The sequence below is a fragment of the Pleurodeles waltl genome, chromosome 5 (assembly GCF_031143425.1).
Source record: "Pleurodeles waltl isolate 20211129_DDA chromosome 5, aPleWal1.hap1.20221129, whole genome shotgun sequence".
Classification (NCBI taxonomy): Eukaryota; Metazoa; Chordata; class Amphibia; order Caudata; family Salamandridae; genus Pleurodeles; species Pleurodeles waltl.
Genome location: NC_090444.1, coordinates 778,109,874 through 778,130,191, shown reverse-complemented (window position 1 = coordinate 778,130,191; position 20,318 = coordinate 778,109,874). Strand labels below are relative to the sequence as shown.

The 20,318-nt window shown below is 44.2% G+C and overlaps 1 protein-coding gene across 1 annotated transcript in view; it reads right to left on the bottom strand.

The window, feature by feature from the left end:
• CLVS2 (clavesin 2) overlaps nt 1–19,483 on the bottom strand; it is a 309,211-nt gene extending 289,728 nt beyond the window's left edge. The window contains exon 1 of the mRNA XM_069234757.1: nt 17,928–19,483. Within this exon, the coding sequence (XP_069090858.1) occupies nt 17,928–18,316 (389 nt within the window). The 5' untranslated portion in view covers nt 18,317–19,483. The remainder of the gene's footprint in view (nt 1–17,927) is intronic.
• Between the last annotated feature and the right edge of the window lie 835 nt (nt 19,484–20,318).

Genomic DNA, 20,318 nt, shown 5'->3' with positions numbered 1-20,318 from the left:
TGAATCAATAGCCTTGTCATGTTCTTTGGAACATTTTCTTTTTAACCTTGAATGCTGTTGGCAATGTCAATAGCTTCCCCTAAGGGTGGATTCTTGCAGCAGAGCATCCTTTCCTTTATCTTCTTTTTATACCATCGAGTCACTAGTTGATCTTTGATTAACTCTTCAATGAACTTTCCGAACTCTCACTTGCGGCAAAAACATGTACAGATGTGACATACATATCTACTGATTCAGTTGCAGATTGTTCAGTGGAGAAGAATTTATATATCCTCACAATCAAATTTGGTGGTTTGCAGAGCTGGTTCCCCAACCTTCTGATAGCCTCCTCATGTTCATCGAACTCCTCCTCCAGTACAAAAGGGGGAAGACATGCAAACAATTCTTCACCCTCTATACCCAATGAGTGTTCTATTTCTTCCTCTCAGTTTTAAACTTAAGACCATCCATCACACCAAGGAATGCATTAAATGCTTAGAGCCATTCCTTCCATGTAACAGTAGGTTACTCTGTGATTGTAGAAACAGTGGTGGAAGGTAAATAGATCCCATGTTTATGGGGTAAATCAATTTTATTGATGGTTAAGCAGAATGTGTTCAAAACAGATGTAGCAGGGTTGAGGATTAGTTGTACTTAGAGCTCCACCCCCAGTCACAATGTTAATAACAGGACAACATTTTGCCCAAAACATATGAAGCACAAAGATTTTGTAAATATATGTATATATCTTGCAGACACTGTTGAATGAATGAACGGCTTAATTTCAGTAAACTGAACGCCACCAGATACAAATTAGCAGTACGCTTGACTTGGTTTCTGGACACTACAGGTGATTACAAAATGTCTGCTCACAAATAAATACTTTAGAAATATACCTGACCAAGTTTCTGGACACTACAGGCACTTATAAAATAGCCGCTGGATCTGCTCATAGTCGTCAATTGCCAATGGACAGGAAATCAAGAGAACAGAAGATGCCGCCTTTAAATGTTGCGGGGGAACTGCTTTTAAGGCCGCTGAGAAAGAGTGGAACAGCTGCCTGCGACTGAGTGGCAAAAACAGCAAGATGATCAGTTTCCCAAGGTCCAACAGCTGACATCTCAGAGAACGGAGCACTAAACAATAAGTAGCACTCGCCACAGAAGAAACTGCAAAGTCACAGTGAGTTCATATAGTGTTAAATGAGGAAATAATGTGAAACGGCTGCCTTCCGATATAATTTTTTTGGTCAAATACATAGGGAAATGCAGGCAGTTGACAACAACACGTCTCAATCCCACAACCGCCTTCTCTCCAGTCTCATTCCTCTCATTCTCTACCAAATCCCCAACAACATTCCACACTTTGATGGAGAGCCAGAGGCATGAGCCACAGAACTTGTCTCCAAATCACAACAATAACCTCCCCAACACCAACTACAGCTCCTGTAGGATCACTTTCTAATATTTCCCTATAATGAGACAATCTCAGATTGTATGCAAGAACGTTCTCTGCCACATTGCATCTATAGTAGTTGGGGCTCTGTGCTCAACATATTTCAAACAATCTATTTTAATTATATTAAGTTCTGTGTAAATTCTTTACCAGGATAACCTGCAGTCTGGCCTTTATTACAATCTCTCTTGAATACATCAGTGCTGCCTCCCAATCCAAGTCTTCCAGGGATCCTATATCTGATGGCCATGTGAGTTTAAGTTTCTTCAGGAAGTCTGGTTAATTGTTTATTGTGGCTTGGTATATAAACGATACAACCTTGGAAGTTCCAAATTGAATTTGTGGACTACATCTTAGCTATATGCTACTGATTGTTGCCCACTATTTCAGGCTACTTCAAGCACAACTTAACCATGACAGAGGGAAAGTCTTCCCCCTTTACTGCTTACAAAACATCACTTTCCTGCACTATTTAACACCAGACACTATGCTCCTCCAACATTCCCCCAGAACAGAGGTGTTCATGATGACCGAATTTCACTATACACTACCAAATCTCTTACAGATACTCAGTTATGACCTTCTAACATACATCACATTGTATTCTGGGACTTGAAATATTGCTGTTAACATCTTAACTATAGGCTCAACATCCCCAGCAGTGAAAGCACAGTTAGGTAAAAAGCCAGTATTAGCTGAAGGTATCACACATAACAATGACACACCTTGCAGCTATGAATTTTGTTGGTCTGCGGAAAGGCTTGGCCAAATTTTCACTTCTATATCATGTGCTTGGTGACAGCATTCTTCTCCCACATGTACCTGTCCCTACACCTTGCAATAACTATTTAATGCCTGGAGTCTTTGCCAGGTGGCCTGCTATCAATACTGACATTTTAGAAAAGGGAGGCTGATGTATGAAAGAGTTTTTCCCATTCTGAGTCTGTGAGTAAAAGTGACAGCACATACTGTTTAAGATTCTTATGAGCCAGCCTTTTCACCAATCACTAAAAAAATTAAACACTGCCAAAAGATCAATTGTGATTTTAATGTTCCCAGTTTTCTACAGTATATAAAATAATTAAATGAGATGCACCCTTAATCCATGCATACAGCACTAGAGGAAACAAATGGGAAATGGATAATAGTTTAACAATGTGACTAAACATCAAACCTCAAGCACTATAATCTTAGACCTGCTTTTCTAGCAGTTACTGTGTACAACAAAATGGCATTGTGTTGAGAGAAAAAAATTACTCATTCCCGCTCACTTTCTTTCCTTTGAATGGTATTTTAGTTTGTGGTTGTGCAAGTCTTTATCAGTGTATATATCTTTACACTGGTGACGGCTGTTTCTCTTTCGATGGTGTTCTATCAGTTAGTATATGTAGAAACCTAAAACAGGATAGCCTGAATATTACATATGTTTATTTCAAAGACGATAACTACACAACAGCAAACCTGATAAATCCACGCAAACAATATCAGGAGAGAACATGGTTTATAGCATTCTCAGATACACCCATAGACTCTGGGGAAGAGAAGCCAGACCCATCGAATGGGGGACACTTCATACAAAATAAACAACAATTTTTTTGTGAGAAGAAGCAAGAGAGGCAGTTGGATGTACACACAAATGCACAATCTGGGTGAGATCCGAACCCAAACCAGGTATGGTGACATTAGAAAATGAACACGTTATAGCATCTCTAAGCATTAGCCAATTAATGCAGAACACAATGTAATCAGTCAGGGACTACCCTTTGTCCAGACTACAGGTAAGATATCCAATTTACATTAAATTGAAGGCACTTCAGTTCCTTAGAAAAATAAGGGAAAAGGTTAAACATATTTTTGCTGACACAGAATCTAATACAGTAGCAAATACCACATGTTTACATTATAAGTCTACATGTTGTCTGCCCATTCACCACTATGCCACAACAAGGGAAAGTATTTGAATAATGTATCTTATCTCACTTGGATGGGTTTAACAAAAAAAGAATAACTATGGTAAACCAATCTGACTAAGGATAAGTTTAGCACAAGAAACATGGTCACCAGCAATGATGACATAAGAACAACGCCAGCAGACAAAGACAGAGTCATCATCAAAATGAACACCCAGGATAACAAAAAATGAAATAGAAAGACAACTTGAGAATATTTTACGCCAAAGAAAATTGTCAAGTGACTTCTCTTCAGAAATAAAAAAGCAGGACATTGAACACTTTACAAAATGATTTAGATTAGGGATGGCCAACCATGAAGAAATGTGACTTCCTTAACAGAAGACGACCAATGATGGCAGTCATATGAATACAACCTAAACTGCATAAAAACAGTCAACTTCAAAGGGATGTCTGTTAGTATCTGGATGTGGGTTTGTTTTAGAACAGCTCTCTCAGTAAATCTACGTTTTTCTGGAGCCTTTTGTGCTAGGAACACTGACATATGTGAGGGATTTCATGCACCTTCTCATTGTGACAGAAGCAACACAGAGTGCTATTTTGGTAAGCCTCAATGTTGAATGATTACATATAAACATATGACAAGAGGAAGCAGTGGAGGCCATAAGGTATAAATTGAACAAAGAATATCAATCCCAAGACATTTTTCCAGATTTTCACTTCAGCACAAATTGCTCTAACAAATATGTATTCATGTGCAAAGAAAACTTCTTTCTGCAAGTTAAAGATGAAGCAATGCAACATGTGTTTGACCCAGAAATGGCAAAAACTATTTTCAACATAAATTAGTTTGTGGTGATCATAGCCCATTGAAGATTAATACAGAAATTAGTCTGGCTCATTTGTTACATTTACCCAATTTCTACAGATACTTTGGAAGCTCTAAAATAGTTCCATGTTTGGTTTCACAATAGGTCCACAAAACATATGTTAATGAATAATCAGGTTAAGATACCACTAAATATTTGGCATCTATGGAGGAAATTAAACTGTGCATGTATCCAAAACAAACTGACTGACCATAAAACACTGCTGCACTTCTGTACTTATCATCTAGGGAGTCTGAAGATAATTCCTTCAGATAAGACATACTTTTGAAAAGGAAAATACATCATAAATGCTACCATCATAAAGAAGAAATTGGTTCACACAGCTACTCAAAAAGACTAGTGAGAAATACCCTCAACAGAGCTTGGTACACCCGCAGAGAAATTTATTGAAACCAAAAGAGAAGAAATTTGATATTTCTTTACCATGTACGATGATCTATAATCCATCTGCTCATATGGGTAAATATGAAATAAAAAGCACTGGAATAGGAGGAATATGTGTTTGCCTTCCTAGAAGGCAAATAGATTCCTTTTTTAGACCAAGGGAACCAAAGGAGGCTGAACCTCGGATATTTAAATAAATACAAATCCTTTATAAAGTTAGACAATGTAGTGCTAGGAAAATTGGCCTCTAACACAAAAGAAAAATCCCTCAGGGTGCGAAAATCCTTTAAACACAACTTTCGCATTCTGTACAAGAACAAATATAATATATCATTACATGTCCATGCTACCTGACACACATAATGAAAAAGCATGAAGTGAAGTGCATATTTCAACATAAATCATAAATCATGGTTGTTAGACCTGGCCCTTTTACAGGGTCATTCCCCAGACTTTTTGCTTTTTGCCTCCTTATTTTTCTGACCTTGTTTGGCTGACGTTTTGACTCTGAGCACTTTTTTACTGCTAACCAGTGCTAAAGTGCATGTGCTCTCCCTTACAAATTTGGTAGGATTGGATTAGTTTAGTTTTAAGGATTTATAAAGCGCGTAGTGACCCGAAGGCATCCCAGCGCTAAACCTAACCTGACCAGTGCTAGCAATAGGAGAATTCAGAGAGCTACCTACAGAAAAGAATGGTCTTAAGTTTTTTTCTAAAAAGCAGTTCTGAGTGTTCATGACGGAGTTCAGAGGGAAGATCATTCCAGAGACGAGCGGCCTTGGTGGAGAAGGAGTTGGCCCCCCAGGCTCTCTTAGACCGCAAGATGGTCACAAGTCGAGAGGAGGAGGACCTTAGACTTCGAGAGGGGACATAAAGATATAGCCGCTTTCTGAAGAACATTGGACCCTTATCTTGCAGGGCTCTGTGAACAATGCATAGGGTCTTCAAATAAATACGCTGCTTAATAGGGAGCCAGTGAAGTATGGAAAAAGCAGGCTTAGCGGATAAATGTCTGGGAAGATTGACAAGAAGCCTGGCAGCTGCGTTCTGGACTGTTTGCAGCCTTTTTATGACATAAGCCGGGGCGCTGATAAAAAGTGAGTTCCCATAGTCCAGACGGGAAAGGATCAGAGTTTGAACAAGGATTCTTCTGGCCATAGGGGGAAGAAGATTAAAGATTTTCCTAAGGACTCTTAAAATGCCAAAGCATGTAGAGGAAACTCTTTTTGCTTGATAATCCATGGTCAGGCGAGAATCCACCCAAAAACCAAGGCTTTTTACCTGGTCCTTGGGAGGAGGAAGATTGTTGAAGGCCTCAGAGTATAGTGAAAGGGGAGGGGCTGGGGGGGCATTGCCTAGTACAATGACTTCTGACTTTCCATCATTAAATTTAAGCTTAGACTGGATCATCCAAACTCCAATGTCTTTCATACAACACGAAAGGTTGGCTGCCGACGAATCCCCAGAACTACATAGTGACACCACAAGTTGAGTATCGTCGGCATAGGTGACCAAAGACAGATTGTAGGGAGCGATCACTTTAGCCAGCGGGGATAGATAAACATTAAAAAGAGTTGGACTCAGGGAGGAGCACTGAGGAACTCCACAAGTCAACGGAAAGATATCAGAGAAGTAGGCTCGGTCCAGGACTTGAAAAGATCTACCTTTGACGAAAGCGGACAGCCAGGACAATGCTAGGCCTCCTCTCCCTAATTCAGAGAGCCTACAGCAGAGAAGGTTGTGATCCACCGTATCAAAAGCTGCGCTGAGATCAAGTAGAATCACGGCTACATGAGACCCTTGGTCCAGAAGTTGCCGGGCTGACTCCGTCACTGTAAGGAGGGCTGACTCCGTGCTATGATGGGCTCTGAAACCCATTTGAGTGGGGTGAAGGAGTTCATGGCTCTCTAAGTAGCTGGTTAATTGGTGGTTAACATGTTTCTCCAGAATTTTTGTTGAAATGGGAAGGAGAGCAATGGGTCTATAATTCTCTAACAGAGATGGGTTCAATTTCGTTTTTTTTAAAAGAGGCTTAATGATGGCATGCTTAAAAAGAGGGGGGAGGAAACCTAAGGATAGGGAATGATTCAGTATTTTTGTAAGGGGAGGTACAATAATATCTGAAACTCGCGAGAGGATGGAAGGAGGGGCGGGGTCTAGGGGGGAGCCCGATTTAATTTGAAGAAGAAGGTTGGTAGTAGCGGTGTCAGTGAGAGGTACAAAAGCGGTTAATGTGCTTCCGGAGAGGGAGGGATCCATCGTTTGGTACTCTACTGTACCTGGGGGAGGAGAAGAAGGGAACCCAGAGTATATCTTGATGACTTTGTCATTGAAGTGAGATGCCAGAAGATTACTGTATTCAGTGGAGGGCTCTGTGGGAGGAGAGGGCATAGGGGTTATGGTTAATTCCTTAAAAATCTGAAAAATTTCCTTTTGTGAACAGGAGGAGTTTTCTATTCTTATTCCGTAGTAAGAGGACTGGGCGGCTTTAATGTTTTGGTGGTAGAGTCTGACAGATTGCCTATATATTTCTCTTTCGGTGGGACTGTAATTCTTTCTCCAAGATCTTTCTAACCTTTGCACTTTTTTCTTAATTCTAACAGACAAGGTGAGAACCAAGGTTTAGCCTTATGGGGGGGCTTTTTAGATCTTAATTTGATGGGCAGAATACTATCCAAAGAGGAGGAGATCCACTCATTAAATAAATCTGCGGAGGTGGAGGGGCTGCTGACCCCAAAGGAGGTCTGGAGAGCAGCGCGCCATTCCCCAAGAGCCAATTTTGACCAAATGCGACCAAAGGTTAAGGAGGTAGACGGCACATCTGAAGTAAACTTATAAGGGAAAGAGAAAGATAAAAGGCAATGATCCGTCCAGGTTAGGGGCTGGGACGGCAGGGTTGTAAGAACAGGGAGATTACTGAATAGGAGGTCCAGCGTATGGCCTTTGGTATGGGTAGGTTCTATTACGTGTTGAGTTAAATCAAGCGCAGAGAGGGACGCAAGTAGAGACCTGGCGTGCGGACAGTTTTCATTATCAAGGTGGATGTTAAAATCCCCAAGAATAGTAAAGTTAGGGGATTTACAGATAAGACTAGCTGCGACTTCCGGCAAGGAATCTAAAAAACGAGTGCAAGGTCCTGGGGGTCGGTAGAGAAGCATACCGGAAAAGGTAAAAGTGGGGGAGAGATAGAGAGAGAAAATTAAGCTTTCACACTCCGGGATATCAGAGGGGAAGGTGGTACACCGAAAGGTATTTTTGTAGATAATGGCTATACCACCACCTCTTCCATGGAGTCGATCTACATGCGCCATAGAGTAGGTGGAGGGTAGAGAATTGCAGATATCTACTGCTGAGTCATTGCCCAACCAGGTGTCGGTAAGAAACAAGGCGTCAGGGGAAAGATCTTCTATGAGGGTATATATGTGAATGGAGTGCGCTGGTAAAGAACGACAGTTGAGGAGCAATATGTTGCTCGTTTGGGATGGGGGGGGAGGGGGGGGGTGAAACAGCCTTAGAGGAACTAGGGCAGGCCGGGCAGAAAGAAGAGGCATAGGACCCATAGGACCCAGGGGGTACTGAGAGAGGTGGGCCAGATCCTGCCCCGCGTAAAGCTGCAAGGGAGAGTAGACTAACCTGTCTGTAGTAAAAAGAGCAGCATTTCTGGGCTCTGGGCGCTTTAGGGCGCGGACGGGCGCAGACGGGCTTGCCTTTGGCGCGCCTTCGGTGCGCCCGCTGCGCGCGTCTGCTGCACGGCCGGCATCCTTCCGGCATTAAATGAGCCGGGGGAGCCGAACGAGGCTCAGGAGCCTAAAAACAACTAGACCGCTAACAAAAATGGCGGTCTAGTCGGTCCCAACCAGGAAGTAGGGAGGAGAGAAAAAAACAAGCAACCGGGGACCACTGAACACGGGCCCCGAGGTTGCTATGAGGTAGAAAACCAAGTTATACCCCCAGAGACACACACAGAAACAAGGATGTGCCCCCAATACATGTGAATCCTGCAAAGAAGGAAATATTCGTTTTTTCCAGTCCCTTATATTTTAAAAAGAATTTCCCCCCAAAAAAAGAGTGAAAGCCAAAAAATGACCTTCAGAGGTTAAAATGCCCAACAAACAATTTAAAAACATTCGTTTCTTAAAATTTTAAAAGATGCTTACACGATCAAATCAGGTGCCAGGCCGGCGTCCTTCCGGCATTAAATGAGCCGGGGGAGCCGAACGAGGCTCAGGAGCCTAAAAACAACTAGACCGCTAACAAAAATGGCAGTCTAGTCGGTCCCAACCAGGAAGTAGGGAGGAGAGAAAAAAACAAGCAACCCGGGACCACTGAACACGGGCCCCGAGGTTGCTATGAGGTAGAAAACCAAGTTATACCCCCAGAGACACACACAGAAACAAGGATGTGCCCCCAATACATGTGAATCCAGCAAAGAAGGAAATATTCGTTTTTCCCAGTCCCTTATATTTTAAAAAGAATTTCCCCCCACAAAAAGAGTGAAAGCCAAAAAATGACCTTCAGAGGTTAAAATGCCCAACAAACAATTTAAAAACATTTGTTTCTTAAAATTTTAAAAGATGCTTATACCTAATTGACATATTTAATTTACCTATAAGTCCCTTGTAAAGTGGTATCCCTATACCCAGGGCCCGTAAATTAAATGCTACTAGTGGGCCTGCAGCGCTGCTTGCGCCACCCACTGAAGTAGCCTGTCAAACCTATCTAAGGCCTGCTAGCACCTGTGTGCGCAATTTCCTGCCACAGGGACCTGACATCTAAATTTACTTGCCAGGCCCAGAACTCCCCTTTTACTACATGTAAGTCACCCCTAAGGTACGCCCTAGCTAGCCCTTTGGGCAGGGTGCCATGTATGTAGAAGGCAGGACATGTGCCATGTTGCGTTGCCTGTCCTGGTAGTGACAAACAGCATAACTTGGTGTCTCACTGCTGTGAGTGCTGCCTCCTCATAGGATTGCATTGGAAATGCCCTGCCTTATGTGTAAGGGGTATTGTCTGATTTATGAGGGTTAGTGTAGGCATGTTTGGTATGGTTGTGATAGTGGTGAGAAATGCTGCTTACTGGTGTATGTGTATTTTTTATTACTATCACAGAAATGCCACTTCTAGAAAGTGCGCATTTCTCTGTGCTTATGACATTGGGGTTTTACAGCTTGTCTCCAATCGATGTCTGGGCAGACTGACAGTTGGGGCTTTGTGCATACTTCTCAGACAGCCTGAACACAGGGAGGGTGGAGGTGTCACAGAGGTGCATCTACATATTGTAAAGCCTTCCTGGGCTGAGAGAAGAGAGAGGCAGGGCACACCTGCATTTGTAAAGGCTGTGCCCTGGCCTCACACAATAGGGTTGTTAACCCCCCACTGATGTTTGGAGCCTGTGCTGAAAGGAGAGAGGGGGCACTCCCAGAACCAGTTGTAACTGGCTGGAACCTCCTCTCCCTACCTTTGTAAAACACACTGTAAACCCAGTATAAGTTCAGGGTAATTTTCCCCACAATTTGAACATTCTTGGGACATGAAACTGGACACAGAACTCTGATGAATGGACTCACCAGGAAACCACCTTGGACTGCTGCTGCTGTGCTGACCTGTGACCTGCCTGGTCACTAGGAGGAACTGCCACCATCTGCACCCATTGTGCTGGCCTGTAGCTGGGCCCACCAGCCCTGTGCTCCCTTATGCTTTAGCTTGTTCCCAGGGGCAGGGTGCTGTGGCCCCTGACCCCTGCAACGATCCCTACAGATTTGTCCCAAAGCGCTTTGAAAAAGCACTCTCTTAAATTGCGGAAGAACGATCACCGCCGCAGCCCGGGAGCATCAGAGTGCCCCTCGCACTCTTCCCGGCACCTCTTCTCTGCTGGGATCACCGCCGCAGCCCGGGCTTGGAACAGAGCCCTCGCGCTTTCCTAAGCGCGCTGTGTTTCATTTGCCCAACTCACCGCTGCAACCCGGGCGCTGCATGTTGTCTTTAGCGCGAGGATCGAGCTGATGCTAGTGCCCCCCGGGCACCAAGGAAGGAGGACAGGAGCGAGCGTGCTCCAAACAGTGCCCCCGGGGTAAAGTGCGCTTCTTGACGTGCCCCCGGGGCACTTGCACGCACCATCCTCGGTGCCGGCTTCTCGCACCAGCCCCATTCAGGCTGGGAAGCGGCTCCCGCACCAAATTGGGTGCGGACGCTGGCCGAAGCAGGAGGAAAGCCTCATCGGAGGCTCCTGCTTCCTTTTTTCTCCATTTTGGGCAGCCGCACCGTGGACAAGGGCAGCTGCCTAGTCCTAAGCAAGACACGGGGAGAAAAGGGAATTCCCTTTCCCCCAGTCACTGCGCTAGGGGCACGATCACCCCATACTGCTCTAATCGAAGCAGCGGAGTGAGATATGTTGCGTCGTTCGTGCTGATTTTTAGTGCCGGGGGTTTGTCCCAAGCTGAAAAATCAGCACGAGGGCACTGCTTCTTTTCTGCCACTTAAGTAGATTTTCAGCAGCTTCCTCAATGTAAACCATTCGCGACCGCTCGCATTGAGAAATCTCACTGGGAGGTTGTCTGGAGTAAGATTTTACTCGCTCTTGTCGACAACTTAACGTTGGTGAGCGCAAATGAGGAAAAAACTCTGCTATGCTGAGTTTTTAAGAAGTCAGCGCTCTGGGTGGAGCGCTGAGAGTGAAAAACGCTGCAAAGTACGAGAGCGGGGCAGAGCTCACTGCCCTCCCCTAGCAAAGACTCACACGATGTGAAGTTTGCAGTGGTTCATTTGATAGCTACTGGTGCCATATTAACGTTGCGTTTACATGCTAGGGTTAAAGGGCCTGTTTTCAAATTAAACTGTTGTCTTTCACTGCCGATTGGTTCATTTTCCAGAAGCCTTATATTAGTTAGTGAATAGGCATTTGTTGTGCATTATACAACTGATAGTGACTCTGAGGTTCTCACTGGGAGCAGAGAAGATGGCAGGAAATGTGACTCTTGGGAAGAACTGCCTGAACCGCAAGATGTGAGCAACGTATAATTTCAAGGACATAATTCTGTAATCTAATATGAAGATGTGAGAACCTATGGAGTTTACCTGCTGCCATAGTTTAATGAGAATTGATTGGAAATTGGGTATGGGAAATGTATCAAATGTTCCAATTAAGTTTTAGTTGACTTATATTAGTGTGTGCTCTCATAGGAGGATAGAATTCTCTCAAGAGAGACCCCAACTGAGCCTTTCCCGTCTCTCACTTATGGGGTTGTTACATCTGCTGACTTATAGCTGCGAATACTTTTTCAGCATTTGGTAATCTCCGTTACTTACATGCTAAGACTTCATGCCTATGGATTTCCATTTCTCTCATCAGAACCCTTACTTTGAATTTCTGAAATTGACACCTTACCTTGCTCATTGAAGAAACTGATTTCAAATGCTTAAATTTCCATTTACGTGGATTATGGATTCCTTTATGGAACACTGTTGCTGTATTTTCTCTATTGTATTAGTTATCCTTGCTCATGTGGAATTTTATCTTGTTTTGAAATAAACAATAATGGATTCTTTGCATCTATAATGGTGATGACTGAAGTTTAAGACTTACTGATGAAATAAATCAATTTGAATTCATTTGTTAATAAAATCTTTTAACTCAAAGCAACTGCAAGCGCGAGATGGACTTTACAGTTCATGGTGTTTGCTGTAAATGATTGCTCCTTCTCAAGTCTACTTTTCGACAAACAAAGGTCCATACTACGAATGTCTGGGGTTATTTAATGATTACACTCACATACTGGGATACAAAAATCCCCACTCCGGCACCAATAACATTGAATTTGACACTTTCATTGCATTAATAAATGTGTGAATCTGCTTACAGTACTCAGTGCTTACTGTCAAAAATAATGAGTGCTGGTGCCCAAACTATTCTTTAGAAGCCTGTGGCTAGTGCTAATAAATGCAGGGATTTCTGAATACCAGGACTGTATAGTCATGGTTTCAATGTATGCCTCCTAACTCCAACATCCTACACTTCCTGTCTCTTTATCTTACTCTTGTAGGCTCTTTGTTGTGGTTTTTCCCTTTCACCTTTTTTAGCTCTTTTGTATATTTTGTTCTCTTTCTCTGAGTGAAACTCTAATGAGGATAAATAAGAGTTGGTCCTCAAAAATGAGTGCCTTTAGGCCCCACCTGTAAACACTAGCTCAAATTAAACACTGTCAACAATGCACTTTTTCGAAAAGAATGCTTTTTATGCAACATTAACTTTCACTTGGTGTGCTTAGAGGATTTTTTTTAGGTCTGCTGTATTTTCACTAAGGTTCATGCTGGGTCAAGCACTCTTTGCTCAGTGCTTAACTTATGATGGAGCAGGTGGTGGGCATCAGCATATATTTTCGGGGACCTAATCGATTCTGCATCATCACATTTTGACCTACATACAGCAAGAGAGAGAAAGGCAGAACAGGGTGAAAAGGGTGAACGCAATGAAGGAGGGAAAGATGTGTAGGAAAACAGTGACAAGAAGAGAAACCAGGGATTAAAAAGTACTCACAAGATGGAGGTAAAGAGACATGAAGTGTGGGGTGGTGGAAAAAAGAGGCCTGAGGTGAAATGAATCAAGATAGATCACTTTGGTATTCGGCAATCCTAGCATACGGCAGCACCAGCTGCGAGCTACTAACAAAACCTTTTGCCCCCCTGGAATTTTTTTTTTTTTTAATTCAACACTGACCTTCCCGCATGTATTTCAGTATCATATTTCTTGACTTGCTAGTAAATTCCTGACTAAAGTGGCAGTGGGTACAAGGTATATGTGGCTTTCTTTGATCTGCATCCATCTGCACACTTCAGCTTTTGTTTGAAGAGGACTGCGTCACAGAAGCTGCTGGTGGAAATGTAATCAGCCCGGAAGTGCTCTCACCAGAAACGTTTCCAATCATTTGTTTTTCTATAGAAGCGGGTGGCACAGTATCATCAACTAATTGCTGTTTGCCAGTTCTGCCTTGAATGGTTGAATCTGCACAGCAGCTTTCGACTGGGTCCTCCGGCCTCCCCATGTCAGAAAGGCTCACATACAACATCACTCACTTTCAATCCAGAGGGCTCAATCGTCAGCACGCGCATATCAATCAGTTGGCGATTAAAGAAAAGGCAGAACTTTAGACATACTGGGATCCTGCTAAGTGCTCTAAGCCACAGAACAGTGAAATGCAGCCAGCAACACTTAAGTTAAAATGTACAAATGATTTCATTAATAATAATGTATTTCATGAAGGTCTAAACAAAACAATATCAGCTGTCTGAGAGAGGTCAGCTTGTGTGTACAAGCCACTAGGTACAGTGGTTACGGACAATATATTATTTTTCTGCAGTTTAAGTTCAATTTTCTGACATACCAAAGGATTGGTGGAGCTTGGTCTGAACTAGGGCGCTGACACAACTGTGGCACCAGTTTGTTACTAAAAGCAGCAAAATTAGTCCATAAGCCAAAGAGAGGAGCAGAGGAGGCGGAAACTTCTTTTGACTAAGCCGTCAAAATTGCCAGCACCATCCTTGCCAGAAGCTGATTCTGAGTGAACAGATAGACTCTGACACTGTGAGAACAGGTAGCAACAAGCAAGAGTCTGGCATTGACTACCTTAGATAAGATTAGACGTTCCACCTGCTTTTCTGCCATGGTGTCAGTGGCGTAACATAAACCCCTGCAGCCCCCTTGGTGCGGGGCCTGAGCTCCAGGGGGCCCCCTCAGCAAAAGTGGTAGGTGGAGGGCCAGGGAACGGGGGCCTCCTTCATATACTTTGCAGGGGGGCCTCAGGTTTTGTTACGCCATTGATGGGTGCGTTGGAGTTTTCTGAGAATGGAAGGTGGTAATTTAGAAGGTATTATGGACTACAGTATGCTAAAGGCAAGACATGTGGGCAAGAACTTCTGCAAGCACTTGCAATAAAAAATGACTCATGTCAGTTCTACCCAGTACCAGTCATCTTCCTGATGTCAATCAGGGTCATCGCAAGGCTAATGGTGAAGTGTTGAAGACGTGTGGCAGGTCATTGCAGAATATATTTCTAGAGAAGTTGGTGCTAAATATGAGTAATGAAGCCCCCATCCCCTTTTTTTTATATCCTAAGTATGGTCACCTGCAAACTTATGGGCATGACTCACACATACGACAATGCTTACTGCATTAGACCAAACCAACACAAAATCATTTACCTCTGGCATTCCCACAGGCGTGTGGATATTTCTGACTGCGACAGACTGCTAGGCACATCTAGATGCCTGCCTGCTGTGTGTGACACCACAGACCAGTCTTACTATCTGTATCTATGCTTCATCCCCTGTGCTTGTTCGCTAACCATGAAGGTCAATTCACCAAAACTTCAGGGGTAGCAGAAGTGACATCACGGCCTTTGACCTTCAACTTCAGTCACACACACACATGCTTACACATACATCCACATTCACATTTACGTACACTCGCTCTCTCATGCAAATGCGTACTCACCCACAAGCATGCAAAAAAATACATTTAAAAGCATTTTTTACTTACCTCAGCTGGCAGGGAAGGCCATTCCAGCGAATTGTACTCCATTGTTTTTTTAAACTAATAGTGAATAATGAAACATTCATAATTAGTGTAATAGTAAATTGAGAAAAACAAAGACAGTGGAGCTCCAACAGACTTCAAGCCACTGTGTTCCTGGCACTGATTTGCCACCTCAGAGGCCATGTATCGCAAACACAGTGGCAGGGGTCGCAACGGGCAAGCCAGGGGTCCATGACAAATGACGTCCATGTCCCTAACAGTAATGTATGATATGACTGGCTTACCACTTCACATGTTACTCAGCCTAAGAAGCATAGCTAGAAGAAACATCCACTTAAATATACTGTTGGTGCATGAGGTTTTTCAAATAAGTTTCGTCATTGTGTTGGTTGGTTTTCTTTAAGAAGGCCCCTAACGTGTTTTCGCCACATCTAACCCACTTTAATTCTATTAGTAGCCTGTGTGCAATGCTGAGAGTGGCTCGGCCAATCGGAATGCTCAGCCTGCTACTCTAACTGCTGCTGTGCTCATTTACGTCTGGGCCTAGGGCACTGACACGAAGCAGAGACAAATAGCACTTTTACAAGTCTATGTTGGGCGACGTTTAACACTTTATTGCCCGTCTGCTTTCCGGCATTAAAACATGTCAATCGCCTTTCACTTTATTATGCAGCCTTGGCTTCAGGTCAAGCCAATACCTGCATGTGGGTAATGAGCAGAGCTAATGACCTCTAGAGAGGGCAATAAGGGTTCGATATTGAGTGCCACCAAGTTCAAGTGGGTTATTTAAAAAAACGGTTTAGTGATATCCGACAACTGACCGTTTTGATTACTTTTCGTCCATATTGGCGGAGGTCAAATGTATACTAGAACCCGAACGACATTCTTTCCAGTCGAATGAATCTCGTGTGTATCGCTCAGAGGGCTGTAACTTCAATCGCCTGATATACCAGACCTTTGCCACTGAAAGCAATCTAGCGTTTTTCCTGGTCTGACACCTCTTCCTAACTACAAAACAGTTACGTTCCTCCAACTTGGGAATGGAAGAAGTGAGCAATCATAACAAATAAGTAATTAAATTTTTTTAAGGATATCTTTTCACCAAAACGCAGCCACTAGAAGTTGGAAGACCTGAAGTTATCGAGGGATGCCCCGTTTTACCTAAAGGAGGGATCTGAAGGACCACTGTTTTAAAACATCTTATAGAGACGCAAGTATTTTGTACGTCTGTCAAAACTTATCATGTTTACAGTGTGCTTCATATCTTTATAACACTGATTACACGGGTGGGTAGATGTTGAACTACTTTGTTGACAGTAGAGCTAGAAGAAATAGGGCGATTCTTTGAAGAAAAAAAAATCGTAATTGTATCCCATATTATTCTATTACCCATGTTCCTCTGAATATTTTCTTCGGCTGCCTCTGCCTTGCTTTCCTTAAATGCCAACATTAACGCCTCTTCAAAATAGGCGAAATGTTAATATTGATTACGTTCCATTCCAATATGTTGGCATGCTCGTGGCTATGTCATTGACAGTTACCGAGGAATGGTTCTACTTCGAACGACATGTGACACCAAAGACGACGAACGCGTTCCATCATTTACAGATTTTAGAAGCATAGGGCAAGCACAGAGGTGCAAAGGGCAAGCAGAATGTACCTGTAGCTGCTCGGTAGAGCACTGTGAATCCTTAAAATGTGCGTGTCATCGCTGCACATACGATAACAGAATAACATACCTCATGTCTGTCTGAAGTAGGTGAATCCCATAGCAGGAGACTGCAAATATATGTGTTTTCATTTGACTGAACGAAGGCTGCAGAGTACATTGCGGGTGCTTAAACCAATTCCTGTCACCTTTGCCATCAAAAGCTGTTGGTATTTTACAATTAGGACTTCATTGGCGTCTGCGCTGTACGTCATGGAAACCAGAAGGAAAAAGCATCACTTCCAGTAAATTATTGAGTAAGAGGAAATATGGAAAACTAAGCAGATTGGAGAACGCCAAGGGAGACTTACAGTGGCTGGCTTAAAAGGCCTACAATGTGAGAAAAAAAGAGAAAAACTGACAAACTTCAGCAACAAAGATCCAATTGGCACCCACAAAATTGCAGCAAAATGCCTGTTCCTTTGTAATGAATAAGTCGTAAATAAATATGATAAGAATTCAGACAGCTAATATGCGTGCCTAAAACACAGCTTTGATCTACAGGCCACCTACATTTGCACACGGCCTCAACTAATACGGTTTGCAGCACACGTCATTCTCAAGGAAACTAGACCTTACACAGCCTTGTCAAGAGACAGTAGAATGTACCATGTACGCTCAGAGTAGCTTCTAGACACTAAGCATCTTCCTTCATGTTAGAGACACCAGGGCCCACGTGGTACAGTCGCCCTTTCCCATCCCTTCATTGTTTACCATTCAAAAGGAAAGAAGGAGGAGTCGTGGCCAAGTGCGCTAAAGCTCTGCCCTGGAACGAACGGCCACATGACACCAGTGTTAAAAGCACTGCATCTTCCAAAACCTGTTATTGTTTATAAAAGGGTCTTGTCTGACCTTGGCACCTCTATTCAGTGAAATCCGCTGCTAAAAGAAGGGAGATATGTTAATCAGCCTATAACATGAAGTGGGAAAATGCAAATTTTATCAAGCAGAAAGTGGAAAAATATATGTCGAAAGTATTATACCGCCCACAAAAAGAGCGAACGTGGATGAGCAGCCAATTTGGAATGTAAGGCAGAAAGTGTACGTCTGTCACTGGGAGTCAGCGGTTTTACCTGGTCTGGTCCCAGTTTGCAGCAAAGAGCACCAAGATCTTCCGTCCATAGTGGTCCAGGTGGGAGAGAACCCCCGGGAAGCCATCCTTCAGTCCCTGCTTGATTCCGGGGTCGGTAGCCTTGAAGTTTTTGAACATGTCCAGGTTCTGCTGGCGGTACTCGAAGTACTGTGCCAGCAGACGGAAGGCCTCGAAGTGGTTGAACTTCCTGGCCCGCAGGAACCGCAAGATGAAGGCGTCGTCGGTGCGCAAGAAGCCGATGTCCGGCCGGGTGATTACCATGTCACGGACCTCCTGGATATCCTGGTGCAAGGTGTCCGGGTTCTCGTTCAGCTCCAGTCGGGCTTTCTCCAGGGTCTCGGGCGAAAGGCCCGCCTGCAAATGGGTCATCCTGGAACCTTTTAGGGCCCAGCGTCCTGATGCCTGGAGAGACGCACTGCCCGGGGCCGCAGTCAGTGAGCAGCAGGCACAAAAACGGATCCCAGCATAGGGTCAAAAGGTGGCTATCCCTAGGTCGTGCAGCAACCCAAACCACTTATTACTCCTACGGATGCATTGTTTTCCTCAATGACGGAAGATGTTGCAGCTGCTTCCACCCTCCTTGCTTTTGTTAGATTTTTGACATCCTTCAATCAGCGCATAAGATTTATCCAGTCAAAGGGCTGTCTCGTTTTCTTTGTAATGAATACGTCTTGTGCAGCGTTTGGTTTTAGGACTCTTTTCCATTTTAAGCACATTTAACAATAAACCGCAACGAAGTAAAACCCGTCCAAGCTGTGTTTAACAAAATGCAGCGATGGCTGAATATGGAGACGTAGAACAGACGGAATGGGAAAAAAGGGGCACTCCTACTAGCTCGTAGTCAGGCAATGCGGCAACCTGCATCAGCAGCAGCTCCTCTGGTGGCGAGAAGTCTTCGAAGGCAGAAGGCGAGCATCACGATGTGAAGACGGGACCGAGAGGAGGCAGGAAGCGACCTTGCATCTGCTAACGGGATGCAGTCCCTGGAGCGCGAGACCCCCCACAATAACCGGCAACCCTTTGGAAACGGGAGGAGCCGAAGGTGGGGCTGAGAGTGTGTTACCAGGCAGCTGGCAGCCTGCGAGGAAAGCCGACGGACAGCTGTGACAGAGCTGATGCTATCGAGCTCTGCCTTTGTGTACTTGGAGGGTCTCCGTGTGGGGGGTGACTGGACCTGCTGCTTAGCTCTGACTAGAAGGAAGCAGTGTCCGTCTGTTCGCTCGTGTCTCAGTGAGGGTTGTTCGTCACGTGACGTCACCGCAGGCTGCGCCCTGGATTTGAGCTGCTGGTGCTGAATATTTCTGGCAGCTTTATGCCAAACTCCTTGCACCCCACACCTACACATCGCACCCAGTCAGCCTGACTTCAGTCTCTCAATGAATAAGCCTCGTTTGGCGGTAGATTAAATCAGTCTTCCGTCTCCTTGTTTCTTCTGCACCTGCTGCCACAGGGAGCTCTCCCACTGTCCGACAGACATTGCGACTTGTCGTCAGTATAATAACATGTGTGCTATGAGCCCCAATGCAAGCAATGAAATGGGCTTCTGTACACTGGTTCGGGAATAAAAATCAACTGCAATTGGAGTGTAGTCGATCGCTTAAGCTAATGGGACCAAGTGCAATTGCGGTCCTGGTTGCTAGCTAATGCCATTCCGTGCAGTGCTACCAGAGGTCAGCAACTGCTTATTGTCTGCATTAGCTGACCCACATGAAAAGCCTAAGCTGCATATCTTTGGAGCCCAACAAAAGTAAAAACACAACAGAATCATTTAACTGCACAATGCACACACACTCTTCTAGGTGTTTGCGGGTCATGCACTGCAGGACTGTGCGAGCTGCCAACCTCAAGCTTCAGGCACCACCTGTGGCGTGTGTCTGTTCGCACATCAGTGAGAAGGCGCCCACAAGCCTCTATGTGAAGTCACCACTAGAGCCTCTGTCTCCCTTGGTGCCCAGCCCACAGCGTCCATCTCTATGGTGCGCTCTCAACCTTTGGTTCATGTATGTTTCATACAGCTCCCACAAATCCCTGCGAGAAGCCTTCTCTATGTTGAATGAGAATTTCAGAATGCTAATCACAACAGCCATGTCTACTGTACACGCCTAGCCCTTAGTGCATGTTTGGGGCAAGAAAGTTGCAAGCCTCTATGCAGAGCCGATTTACTGGATGCAGTTTCAACCAAGTGCTACCAAATCTCCAAAGGCCTTTATTAGCTTCCACCCCAGGGTGTATTTTCTACTACTTATGCATGGTTATCACCAGACACCAACCAGTCTCTATCCAGAGAAGCACCCAAGATTCATTCTATGCCTCTGGAGTCTATATGTGAGACAGCCCCGAGTACTCTGTGCTTCTAGCCCTCATAGTCATT